The sequence below is a fragment of the Leuciscus leuciscus genome, assembly GCF_965113295.1.
Source record: "Leuciscus leuciscus genome assembly, chromosome: 5".
Classification (NCBI taxonomy): Eukaryota; Metazoa; Chordata; class Actinopteri; order Cypriniformes; family Leuciscidae; genus Leuciscus; species Leuciscus leuciscus.
In genome coordinates this window covers 27,375,986-27,389,422 of record NC_138729.1, presented here as the reverse complement: position 1 = coordinate 27,389,422, position 13,437 = coordinate 27,375,986, and the positions used below count along the sequence as shown (strand labels likewise).

The window sequence follows — 13,437 nt, the reverse complement described above, 5'->3', positions numbered from 1 at the left end:
ACGACAGCCGTCGGACCGGAAGTCATTCATTTCCTAAGGAGAGACCCTACGGGAGCTGCGGGGAGTTCCGATCATATGCGTATGCGGAAATTTCGGATCCGATTTGAGCTTCGGATGCGTTGAAATATCTGAACTTCTGCGGCTAGACCGTATGCGACCGATCGACCGGATGTGATGTATTCTAATCAAAACTATGAGCGCGAAGCTAGAATTACCAATATTTTAATACTTTAATGTAAACGCTATTCCTGCAAAATGACGGTTATTAATCATTATGGCTGAAAAAAATATTTGTATCATTATTAAATCAATATTTATATTGATTAGCTCTATAAAATCGACTGTTTTTTATATATAAGATGTATTGAGGGTCATTTGTTTTGTGTGGATATATTCATGCATGCATTACATTCATTAAAATCATTAATTTTACCATTGTGAACAGCGGAGGGTAACGGTTGCATCACGACCAATTTCAAAGTTCCGTGCGACTGACACCAGGGGGCAAAATGCGACAATCGAATGCGAATGTCGTGCGCAGTGGAAAGGCGGCTATACTGTATGTAAACATAGTATGAATATTGAAACCTGTAAATTAAAAAAAATATGTTTAAATTATGTTTTAAAATTGTAATCTTAGTTCAAATGGAACATTATGTAGCCTATTATTATGTACCACTGTATACATCATTTAAATAAGCATGATATATCTATTGTTTAATGCCCAGGTGATATGCACAATATCAAAATATAGAACTGTAAAATTAGGCTGAGTAGTTGACATGGAGATAAGACATCGGAGCGCAAAAATGTGATTTCTCCTGGCCAACAACAACCAGGCCGTTATTTCCGGCGTGCTGATCGAGTCTGTTCCAAAAATACCTCTCAATGCGCCCTCGTGGACTCGCGCCAAGAGCCCTATAGGTCTGCACTACATGACGTCACCAAAGTGTGGACTCTGAGGAAGTCCACAAGTCCGGAGTGTGCCATTTGGGACAGGGCCTTCGAGGCTTCGTTTGGCCATAGTCACGTGACATGGGTGTTTTGAATAGTGTTTCGAAACATCTGCGCTTCGGGACCTCGCAAAGCTTCGGAACGACTGTTTCGCGTCAGCCATCCCTAGTATTTGGTTGTGTTGTGAGTATTTGGAGCACACATGTGTTGTGAAACTGATGAAGATGTTTTCTTAATTTGCGGTTGTTTTTTTCTATTTGCATGTGTTGTTTTCTAGTTGCATGTGTTTTCTTCAGTTGCTGCGCGTTGAGCTCTCTCAGCCACCGTATTCTACCGTCTGATTCTTTTCACAAATAGAGCAACCATGAAAGTGAAAGGACTTTTGCTCAGACAGAGACACTGCAGGCAGCAGGAACAGTAAGTAGACCCGATGCAGTCTGCAACCTAGACACACTGTAACAATATTTGTTCGAGTTCAGGCCTATCTTTTATATGGCTGTATGTGTGAGAATGTGTTTATAATTGGGTTTCGAGAAGCAAATACAGTGCTAAGTTTAATGACTGAATACCTTGTTAACACAGACGTCGTATTAAAACCATTGAGAGCTGAATGCTTTGAAAAATGTTAACGAGTTATATTGGACTTATTTCACGAATTTGAGTGTTATTTCAGTGTAAAATACAAATGATTTCATATTACACGTACAGCAAATCTATTCGGTAGCTTTTCTTTATGAAAATGAAAGTGATGAAGGTATTTAAACAGGTCATTTGTAATCTGACATACAGAGGGCAGTGAAGAGCAACACAATACAACAGTCTCACTAAATATAGTTAAAATCATGGTGATGGATACATTGATGATTGAAGCAGATCTATACAAATAGTTCTAACTTATTTGTCATAGTGATCAACCAATAAAGTGATAATAAATTGCATTTAAATTTGTTTCAGAGTGACTAAGCAGCACTCGGATAACCAGTACAAAAGACAGTTTGCTTAAGAGGAACAAAATAAAAATAAAATGTACCTACTAAATGAACTTACTGGAGGTAAGATTTTGGATTATTAAATTACTAAAGTAAGCATTATAGGGAAAACATTATTCATAACAAGACTTCATAAGATAGTTGTGACTAAAGTTGTGACTGCAGGTTCTTCATAATTACCTGTCACAAAATACTATAACCTTGTATTGAAACCTGAAGTTCATATTCCAAAAATACACAACAAAAATCAACAAACTCTGTTCTCCATCTTAAAGGAAAATACTTTATAATTGAGACGGGCAAGTCTTACAATTCACGGGAGCAGATTTTACATCAACTCCTTCGACAAAGACCTGGTTTGAAGGAGGTGCACAGTGTGAACGAGTGCGATGTGATTTTGGTTTTCTGCACCATTTTTTCACGGGCAGGAACCGACATTGATGCTGCACTGAATCAACTTAATTCCTGTTCAGGTAACTTCAAGATTTAAGCACCAGACAAGGACTTAGATATGAATGAATATAAGTACAAATACTATTTACACATTTATCTCATTGTGTCTGTATTTGAAACAGCCTCCAAACCAGCTATTTTCATAGTGCTTCATCACACATTTGACTCAGAGAAGACAATACCAGACAGCAGCAGTTATGTGACCAGGGAGAATACACTCACTGTGGACTGTCTGTTTCATGAAGATTTGGGTTTGTTGAAATGCAACAGGAATGAAGAGGCGCTGACCCAAATTGTTAATTTTTTTAATCCTCAGGTACACCTCTTTGAGTTTATTTTGAATTAATTAATTTGTTAAAACTAATTATGCAGGCATTAAATTAATTAATAATAATAATAATTAACTGTAATGTAGGAGAAATGTGGGCAGAACAGTAACTACAGTAAAATACAGAGTTCAGAGAACACCTTTTCCCCCAGACTTGCTTGAGCAATGTCTACTGTAGTAGAAAGAGGAAGTTTCAGACAATATCAGCATAAACCCTTAATTTTTGATGTCCTTGCAATGAAAAGGGACAACACAAATTAATACGGCCATTCGTATGTACTCAAAATATCCAGCATTGATCTGCAATATTTTTTCATTTGATAATTCAAAGTTGTCTGTTTGCAGAGATTGAACTGACATTTTTGGATTACAAAATTGTAAAGAATATTTATTTGTATTTTTCACATGTTATTATTGTATGTTCTGAATGTTCAAAACATTTTATTTAATAATAATATATGCTGTTTTCCCTTTAGAAACAATGGAATTGTGATCGTAACATCATCATCATCATCTCGATTTCCATTTGTCTTACTGTAGGCCTACTCTGTGAGTAACTCTAAACAAGCATGAGTAGAGGATGACTGAATTTTTATTTGGGATGCACTATCCCAATATATCTATTTAATATAGACCAGGGCCGGGTTTCCCGATAACGATGTATAGCTCTTAAGAGCGCTCTCTACGTGAAGGTTACGAACGCTCGCAGCAATTCAACGAGCGTTTCCCAAAAATGCACTTAACATGAACGCGCGAGAACGCGTTTTACGTGCTACTTAAGAGTCGCTGTCCATTCGCGAAGTGCTGAAATATAACCTTATATGGAATCGTATTCTGAACGTTTAGCCTTAATTAATAGATTTAACCTAATAATCATCATCTGTGGATTAGCAATCAAGACAAGTCTAAAGTCTACATTCAGGCGGAGATAGCCTACTGACAAAATGTATGAACAAAAAAACAAACAAGAAAAGATACCTTTCAAAAAAGATAATTTTAGAGGAGATGGAGCGAAACAAAGATGTTATTTTTAACAGATTTAGGACACCATACAAATAAGGAAAAACAAAACATCTGGGTGGACATTGCAAACTAACTGCAACCCGGGGTGTTCAAAGATCAGGGAAGGTGGTCAGCAAGAAATGCCCAATACATGGCTGGTTTTCGTGCACGTCAGCAAGTCACTGACAGATAATTTTTTTTTATTCATCCATATTTTGCCCAGTCTTTGAAGCATATTTCCCACATTACTTCGTTCTTTTATGATTTTTTTGTTTTTTTGTTCATTCATTTAATTTAGATGTGTATTTTTGTCTTACCTTTAAAAAAAATAAAAAAAATAATTTATACATTCATTTAAACAAAAAACAAGTACAATAAAGTGTACAATAAAAAAGTACAATCAAAACCTTATATTTGTACTCACTTTGCAGCGTAATCTGTTAAATCTAGATAAAAGTGTAATCTGCCGGTTGTCCTGCAGGTGACCTCATAAATCTGTCTTCTTACGATGCACTTGGGGATTTACGATTACTCCAGAGCACTCGTAGATCTAGGATGATTTTTAAGTGCTACTTATGTTACGATGCTTTTGGGAAACAGACCGTAATATTAAGATCAGTCGTACGATCGTTTTTACGAACTATATGCTTTTGGGAAACGCAGCCCTGTAGTTCATATTATTGTCTATGTACTTCTTTTTCTCTTAAAATAAACAAAATGAGTGATTAAGGTGAAGAAAAAGATGCTTAATAAATCTGAATTAAATTTGAGGGCTGGTGAGTATCAGATAAGATAATTTGGGTAAACTGGTCACCTTTTCATTTGCAACAATTTACTGAATTCAAGTTCTGCATTTTTTTCCCCACAGATAAGATGGCATGGAAGACAAACAGATGAAGAGAAAGATCAATTTAATCAGGAACCTTGGATTTCTTAAATGACAGGAGAGATTGTTATTCATTATCATGGCCACATTAACTAAATTAAATTATAATAAGCTGTAAAATGTGTTAAGCTTCTGTGATTAGATGCATGCAAATAGATAATGGCTTTATATCCAGAAGATAAACATTAAATCGACAAGTTCAGTGTTACTACAATTGAATTACCGTTTCGTTGTACTTGTAAGGGGCTTTAAACTATAACATAACAGTTTACTGTTTTTTGTAGGGGATTAATGTCTTTAAGAATTTTTCCCCGTTCTGGTTTGCTTGTGTTCCCTAGTTAGTTTCCTTTGTTGTTAATTAGTTATATGCACCTGTTTCTGTTCAGTTGATTACTCTCCCTTGTATTTAAGCTAGTTTTCTGTTCTGCTGCCTGATATATTGTTCTCCAGAGTGTTTCCCTTTGTTAATAAAAGACTGACTGTTGGAAATGTATCCTCTCTTTCGTCTGTTGAACCACGGCGTGACAGAAAATATATTTTTTGGATGCATATTCCTGTAGTCTTTGAAGAACTAGTAAGGTTATACAGAAGTTGGTTAATAAGTTTAAACATTTAACCTGATCAAAGCCTGCAGTGCAGACTAACAAGGGAAAAATAATTGACTTGCTTCAAGGACCCTAACTTTTCCTTTTCTACATACATTTTTAACATGTGGGTGATTCTATAATTGGAGATACATTTTGCATTTCAAAAAAGTTAAAGAAAAAACTGTTCACTTACAGAAATTCTTTCCAGCATGTTATTGAAAACATATCAAATATTAATAATTCAGTGCTTGCCAATCACAAGTTAGCCTACTTCCTTTTTTACTTTTAGTGAAAAAACCGATTTCTTTATAAAAAAAAATTGGTCAACTCTGTCACAGACAAATTAGGCCTTCACCTTTACCTTGGTAACAAAATGTGATTAACATAATTGACCATTTTAAACTTTTTAGCCAAAAACTCCATATAAATGCTAAGAGCACATGGCACTAATGAAATGATGATTAAAAGACTTTTAAACAACTCACTGTGTGATCAGGGATAAATTCGGTTTTCCTTTTGATATTGTAACAATTTAGACGTTTTACAAGATGTAATACACTCTTGGTGTAAGAACTTTTTAGATTAAAATATTTAGTGAGAGAGACCACTCAGCACACTTTCAGTGCTTCAGATCTTATCAGTGAGGGAAAGTGACATCATTTCCTGTATCTTACACATGTTGTGGGAGATAATTCCACCAGTTTAAAGGCAAAGTATGGTATGGTAACAGTATTGATGCAAGATTTATGAACACATTTTTATAAGATAAAAGTTCTTTTTTAATCAATTTAATATTGTATGATATACATGATGGGAAAAAATACACTGACTCGACAACAAGAAATCATGATTTTCAGCTATACAAGAAACTTTTTACAGAAAATATTATATTTTTATGGCCTGTAACATCTTGTGATCCATGACAATGAGTAACAAATTATTAAAATAATTACAAATGTAACCATTTGAAAAAAGCAAAAAGAAAATAATGACTTTGGACACCAAATTGTACCTGCAATTAATCACGCATGTATTCTTTCACCATTGGTCCTTTGAGCAATCAGGTTTGAGGTTTTTCAACTCAAAACTTTTTTTATCCTGTAAATATTTTATATTCGTAGGCAGAGACTTACAACCTCTACTATCATATCAGGGGGCCTCAGGATTTGTTCATTGTACAAGATTCCTGCAAGCTGATCAAACATAAAGACCGATAAAATTGTTTTATAACACGTAAACATTTTTTTTACAACTTATACAACTATGCAGGTAAATAAATAAAAAAAATCATAATTTTACAGAAAATAACTGATTTTTTGACTATCATTTTCTTTCATTTTAAATTGTACTCAAAACTCTGTAAAATTACAAATAATATCTGTAAATTAAAAATTCAGCTGCTATTTTAGGTATTGTGACATTAATGACAAATTCCAGTAATTCACATTTTTTATACAGAAAATTTACTGTATTTTTTATACAGAATTTTTACTGTTTTCTTAATTTACATAACAATCTATGTAAAATTACAAATATAATATACAATACAAATATAAAACTGTAACATTAAGGTAAAATATCCTAAATTAAATTTAGAGGTATTTCCTGAATTATCCTGATCATATATCTTCACTGTAAAAAAAAAAAAATCATAAAAAGGGTCAAATGACTGGCAGCTATGGCTGCCAAACAAAGAACATAAAATAAATATGCTAATTTAAATAAAGTGCAAAAAACTTTTACAGAAATTTGATGTAACCATGATTGAGACCAGTATTTGCTTTAGTTGGACTCATGACCCTTGGGTTTTTAACATTATTTTTCTCTGGCTGCTTTAACAGTGTTTTTGATACACATTTATTATGACAAGAAATGCAGGAGAAAATTTCATTAAATGATGTTGGTCACTTATTGGTGATGTTATAGTCATCATATGGTCATCACTTGATTCACTGATATGACCCTGAGTCAAATCTCTGAATATATTAGTTACATAATATACAGAGAGACTTTAGTTTTATACATCATAATCTTTCACATCACCCTTATAATATTGTGGTGTCAGTATTATAACAATCTGATATTCAGAAATTAATATATATATATACTGTATATATATATATATATATATATATATAGAGAGAGAGAGAGAGAGAGAGAGAGAGAGAGAGAGAATAGAATAGAATAGAATAGAATAGAATAGAATTTTTATTTGTCATTGTAACAGGTACATTACAACGAAATTAAGTACAGTCCTTGTCAAGTGCCAAACATCTAAAAATACAAAAATACTACAACTGCGTTAATACTTAAAACACATAGGAGACACACCCATGCAGACATCCACATTTAAAAATTGCACATGGCCCTTTTGACACAGATCAGTGGTGGGGACTATAATTTAGCAGCATTATTTAATGCACTTATGGCTGTTGGATAAAAGCTGTTTTGTATTTGTTCTTGTTTTCATAGACCTACAGTGCTATGCATAAGTTTAGACACCCATGCTAAAGTTGACTAAAAAGAGGAATAAAAAATCATCTTTTGGAAATTGAACTTAATGCCTTAATTAAAAATTTTTGGAAAAATACAACCTTTAAGGACACCAATTTTCTTTGTGAATGAATAATGTATTGTAAATGAATAAATGTTCTTCCTTAAAATACAGGGTGAATAAATCTGGACACCCCTATGTTAAATTCCCATAGAGGCAGGCAGATTTTTTTATTTTTAAAGGCCAGTTACTTCATGGATCCAGGATACTATGCATCCTGATAAAGTTCCCTTGGCCTTTTGAATTAAAATAGCCTCACATCATCACATAGCCTTCACCATACCTAGAGATTGGCATGGAGTACTTTCCATAAGATCATCTCTCAATGCAAATCAAACCAGCTATTAGGCTAACTGAAATAAAACCATGCCAATCTCTAGGTATGGTGAAGGCTATGTGATGATGTGGGGCTATTTTAATTCCCCACAGAGATGTTGTTCCTCCTGAGAACTCTTAGAAAGTAGAGTTACAGGGTTACAGTGAAGGTGTTTGATCGTAATAATTCAGGAAATAGCTGTAAAATAACAGTGTTTTTCTGTAAAACATTTAAGGAAATTTTCTGTAAAGTTTTTTGCACTTTATTGAAATTAGGATATTTTACTTTATTTTTACGGTTTTTGTTTGGCCGCCGTAGCTGACAGTCATTGACCGTTTTTTAAAAGATTTTATTTTTTTTACAGTGTGAGCTATGGCTGGGGTGGTAACCAATTGTTACCTTAAAGAGGGATTTCTTCCTGATTTAACCTATAAAAACAAATTTTGTTGGTATAAATTAATGTATATAATATAGGTTGGTTCATAATATTTTTGATGTGAATAAAGCCAGTTAATTTAGATGTAACTAAGCTTACCACTTTTTTCAGTGCAGAACGGAATACAGTTGGCTATATTTGTATAAAACATTAACAAAATGTTAATAAACTGTCATGTTACATTTTCAAATGTCTTCTCCCCGGGAAAGATGCAGATTGGAAAACTTTACAATAATCTTTTCTCGTATGAAGAATAAAGGCTTCGAAAAATAATTATTTTTTAAAATATAAAATGTATTAATTTTATTCATATTCTTAGATGAAGTCAATGCAAAAATAGATATCGTGCATCCATCTTGACTTTTCTTTTCTGTCATCCAATCCTATCCCAATACAGAGTAACAATGAAAGTGAAAGGACTTTTGCTCTGACAGAGACACTGCAGGCAGCAGGAACAGTAAGTAGACCCGATGCAGTCTGCAACCTATAGACAAAAGTATGACAAACATTGCTTGTCTTTTATATGGCTATATATGTGTGTGTGTGAGTGTGTGAGTGTGTTTATCAGTGTTTTCGAGAAGCATAAACATAGTGCTAAGTTTAATGATTGAAAACCGTGTTAACACAGACGTTAGGCTATATTAAAACCATTGAGAGCTGAAAGCTTTGAAAACGGTTTACGAGTAAAACTGGTCTTATTACAAGATTTTGAGAATGTTATTTCTTTGTAAAATACATATGATTTCATGTTACAGGTGTTGCAAGCCTATTCGGTTGTATTTTTGAAGAGAATGAAAGTGAAAACGATAAAACTGGTTGTTCAATTTTAATATGCTAACAAAAGAGGGCAGCAAAGAGCAGTACGAGACAACAGTCTGACTCACTGATTTACTGTATTTAAGAATGATTTTTCTAATATGTTAATTAATTCATGGCTATTTTGTCGAGAAAGAGCGAAAATATCGCTTTGCATATTATTTATTTAGCTTTTTCTTAATATTAATTATTAATCAACATGTTTTTTTTTTCTGTCTTGAGGGAAGAGGCAAGACCATTAGCTCCAAACACTGTTATATGTTTGATTTAGGCAGCTACAGGAAACTACCAGATTCCTGAGAGGAGTGGTGTCTGATGTTTGGAACTGGAAAGTATTTGTTGGCTGAAAGTGTTATAGTAGTCAGTACAGGTTAACACAGCATAGACCCTTAGGCCTGTTTTCACACAGGGTTTAGATTAAGCCAGGATTAGGCCTGAGTTAAATGAGCTTTTTAAAATGTGCCTTAGAAGAAAAAAAAACATTACTGGTGTGCATCTTGAGACATTTTAATGTTTAATTGCTTTCGAGTAAACTTGACCTAGTTATGTTTAGGATAGGGTTATGGGTTGAGTTAGGGTGTGGTTGGACCTTCTAGATCCACCCATTATGTCCAGTTAGGGGGAGCTGGACTTCAAGCTCCACCCATTGGCACTGCAGTGAGCAGCAAAAAGGCTCATTTGAGATGCACCTCGCCTGAAATTTAGACAAACGTATAGGTGGTGAAATAAGTGCAGGCTAAACGGGCAATTCTCACTTCTCATAGTAGACCAGACACCTATAAGATCAAAGACGGATATCATGTGATTCACACTCATGCGCTGTGCTGCTAATGACCATGATGTTCTGTTTATATGAAAATAAATATGATGAACAAGACACCCAAAGTACTTATGTAATTCCACCCGAAAGACCCGTAATACTGACATTTTATTTCAGATTTCCTTCTTTTTTTTGTTTCAGGGTGAGACATAAACAACACTCAGAAGAAGTACAAAAGACTGATTGTGTAAGACAAAGAAGGAGAAGAGAGAAAATGGTCAAATACGTTTGTCAGAATGAAACTGATCCTGAGATCAATGTCACTGCAATCACTGAAGGTAAGATTTTGGATTATTAAAACATTTTCTCAGTCGCTTTGGTACATTTATCAAATCATGACAAAGGCTGCATTTTATCTGTATGGCGTATATCAGTTTCAACAGTACAAAGTTACACATCTGTATCTGGGTTATTGATTGCAAGAGATTGGACAGGATTCACATTTACTCTTTTATAGTTGGTCTGTCAAGAAATTACAGTATAATGTCACTGCGGAACAGAAAAGAAAATGACAACACATGAACAGTACAAATGGATATAAAATTAGAAAGACAAACAGGAAACACCCCTCAGGCAGACTACTGTATGCAACACTGTATGGGGAATGACTGTTCAGTCTTCATGCACCTCCTCTCGTCCCGATCTGTTGGGCCACAGGTTCTGTTCCACATCACAATGGATATTTTCCCTTGCAATGCAGCTCAGAAAGAATCTTTTGGAATGTTTAATCAGCCACATTTCCCTTGTTCAAGTTTCACCTAAGATCAATGTAGGCCTAGTTATTCAGGACACATTGACAAGATTGCTAATAGAACTGTATAGAAAATACGCCTGACCAAATAACTGGTTCAACCATTTTGCATTTTATGACTAATGCTGATCTTTTAGTGGGTAAGACTTTTCAACAGAGAACCAGTACAAAAAGAAAATGCTTTTATAATGTGCACAAGGGACTAGAGTTGTGATCAGTTGTGATCTGAGAAATGTACCAAAGCGACTGAGAAAAACTGTAAATTACTTAAGTAGTTGGTGGTCTAAAGCCGGTGCACACTGTACGATTTACAATAGTCCAATACGACTGTGGCTTGTCAGGCTGTATGAACATGAGCCCCGCTGTAAGCCATGTCACACTGTAGGATCTCAGATGTCATTAATGTCAGACTGTACGCCAGTCAAGGCGCGTTAAAAACGGACACATGCAAGAAGACTCGTCTGGAGTTTTACATTATCAATCCGTGATTCGTTCTGTGAATGTGAACTGCATTACATGCAGGAATGAAATGGGGGCTAGCAAACAAAAACAATCTCTATAGCGTTAATTTTGATTATGGCTTGTCTTGAAAAGAAAAAAGAAAAATTATTTGATTTGATGGTTGTCGTAGAAGTCATACTACAGGACTGTGTTTCAAAACTTCTAACAGAATTTCGTAGGAGGTAAAATTTGATCGCCTCAGTCATTAATCATCTGTTGGCAAACATGTAAAACTAGCAACAAAGACTTTATATGTAGAAAGATGGTGCACTCAAATTACTATGAATGGGAGAAAGTGCAATGCACAATATGGCGAAATAAGTCACACATTCTAAATAAAAGAGTCTATCGCCAATTGGTAAAGTCATTGCGTCACTGCAGCTGCCGTTAGAAGCTCTGGTTGCTAAAATAAACAGTCAATGTTCTGAGACACAGGCTTAGGACTGCACATGCGCAATGGCTGGTCTGGCCTGAAAAATAAGCTTTTTAACGCTATTTTAACGTAAGAACCTATATTTATGAGACAGTCTTTGTCAGATTTAATTGGATTACAAATATGAAATTTAATTGTAAACTTGGTGAACAGCTTTGGAGAATTTGATGTTTCCCCATTCAAATAGATGGGAGCTGCACTTTCATGACTGAAATAGTTGTCTGAGAGGCATTTCAAAGATGGCTGCTGACTTAAATGACTTTGCTAGCAATCAAAGACTTCAGATTTTGGCCTAGGATCACAGGAATCTTTTAGGATTCTCAACATTTGTCTCAGATGGCCAAAATCATTCAGTGTGAACCCGGCTTAAGTCACGTCTAAAGATTCTATGGGCCAGATTTACTAAACAAGGCAAATTAGCATGAGAGCACAATTCCAGAATAGGGCTTGTGCTGGCGCAAGCTGTTAGTAAATCTGGCCCTATTTTTTTCTAATTAGTATTATAAACAATCACAAAAAAGACTCTTTGCTAAGATTGGAAACTAACAAAATCTGTTCTTCATCTTAAAGGAAAAAACTACTTCATAATTGAGATGGGAAATTCATGCAATTCAAAGAAGATGATTTTAGATGATCTTCTTCAACAAAGACCTGGTTTGAAGGAGGTGCACCATGTGAATGACTCTCATGTTATTCTGGTTTTCTGCACCATTTCTTCACGGACAGGAACTGACATTGATGCTGCATTGAAAGAACTTAATTCTTTTTCAGGTAACTTTAAGATTAAGCACCAGTTATACTTGTAGAAATTGTAGAAAAGTAGAAATACTATGCACACATTTTGACCACCTTATTGTGTCTGTATTTGAAACAGCCTCCAAACCAGCTATTTTCATAGTGCTTCATCACACATTTGACTCAGAGAAGACAATACCAGACAGCAGCAGTTATGTGAACAGGGAGAATACACTCACTGTGGACTGTCTGTTTCATGAAGATTCGGGTTTGTTGAAATGCAACAGGAATGAAGTGTCACTGACCAAAATTGTTCAACGTTTCAAACATCAGGTATCATCATTTCACGAGTTCACACTTACAAATAAGTCGGATAGATTAAATTGGTAAACGTATTTGGCGTGCTGTCCGGGGAGAGGGCTCTGATCTTGGTAATTGGCCACAGCAGGTGGCAATAGAGTAGCTTATTTTGACGTGTTCCTCCCGAACTACGTTAATAAAACATCATTAAGTTCATTAAGATATTTGTGAAGATTCATAACTTAAGAGAAATATGTACACAACAGTCCCACTGCAGTAAACATAGGAATTCACATTGCCCTCGTTTCTGCTTTTTTGTCCTTGCACTTATTTTACCTCTAAATATAATAACAGCTGCAAATAACTTCAGTAGCTGTAGTTGTGCAAAACAATTTAAAAGTATACTGAATAGTCAAGAATAGTCACTAGTCTTAAAAATGTGTAGCCCTGGAGTTCAATAAACTTAAAAACTACTTTGCAGTTGCATTGGTTGAATACATTTAAACAAAGAAACCTTACCAAAAGGAAAATTCTAATGGTTTTGCAGAACTGATGATCAAACAAATTGAGTATGTA

At 34.7% G+C, this 13,437-nt stretch overlaps 2 protein-coding genes across 3 annotated transcripts in view; both read left to right on the top strand.

Annotated features, from left to right (window-relative positions):
- The first annotated feature begins 1,053 nt into the window (after nt 1–1,053).
- LOC309498226 (uncharacterized protein) lies at nt 1,054–5,105 on the top strand. Its single transcript, XM_082168802.1, has 7 exons — nt 1,054–1,137; nt 1,232–1,371; nt 1,909–2,006; nt 2,219–2,416; nt 2,519–2,712; nt 3,201–3,273; nt 4,595–5,105. Exons 3-7 carry the CDS (start codon nt 1,979–1,981, stop codon nt 4,621–4,623), a joined length of 522 nt encoding a protein of 173 aa, XP_082024928.1. The 5' UTR covers nt 1,054–1,137; nt 1,232–1,371; nt 1,909–1,978; the 3' UTR covers nt 4,624–5,105.
- Nucleotides 5,106–10,278: 5,173 nt separating this feature from the next.
- The window catches only part of LOC309498223 (uncharacterized protein), a 17,560-nt gene continuing 14,401 nt past the window's right edge, over nt 10,279–13,437 (top strand). For both annotated transcript variants that reach the window (XM_082168798.1, XM_082168797.1), the window contains exons 1-3: nt 10,279–10,419; nt 12,397–12,597; nt 12,701–12,894. In XM_082168798.1, coding sequence (XP_082024924.1) covers nt 10,356–10,419; nt 12,397–12,597; nt 12,701–12,894 — 459 coding nt within the window. In that variant the 5' untranslated portion in view covers nt 10,279–10,355. The remainder of the gene's footprint in view (nt 10,420–12,396; nt 12,598–12,700; nt 12,895–13,437) is intronic.

Excerpts from the sequence above, each read along its gene's own strand:
- LOC309498226 (XM_082168802.1), top strand. The coding sequence starts at position 1,979 with ATGTACCTACTAAATGAACTTACTGGAG. Across the intron at positions 2,713-3,200 it reads TTAATTTTTTTAATCCTCAG|AAACAATGGAATTGTGATCG; the intron begins GTACACCTCTTT and ends TTTTCCCTTTAG. Across the intron at positions 3,274-4,594 it reads TCTTACTGTAGGCCTACTCT|ATAAGATGGCATGGAAGACA; the intron begins GTGAGTAACTCT and ends TTTTCCCCACAG.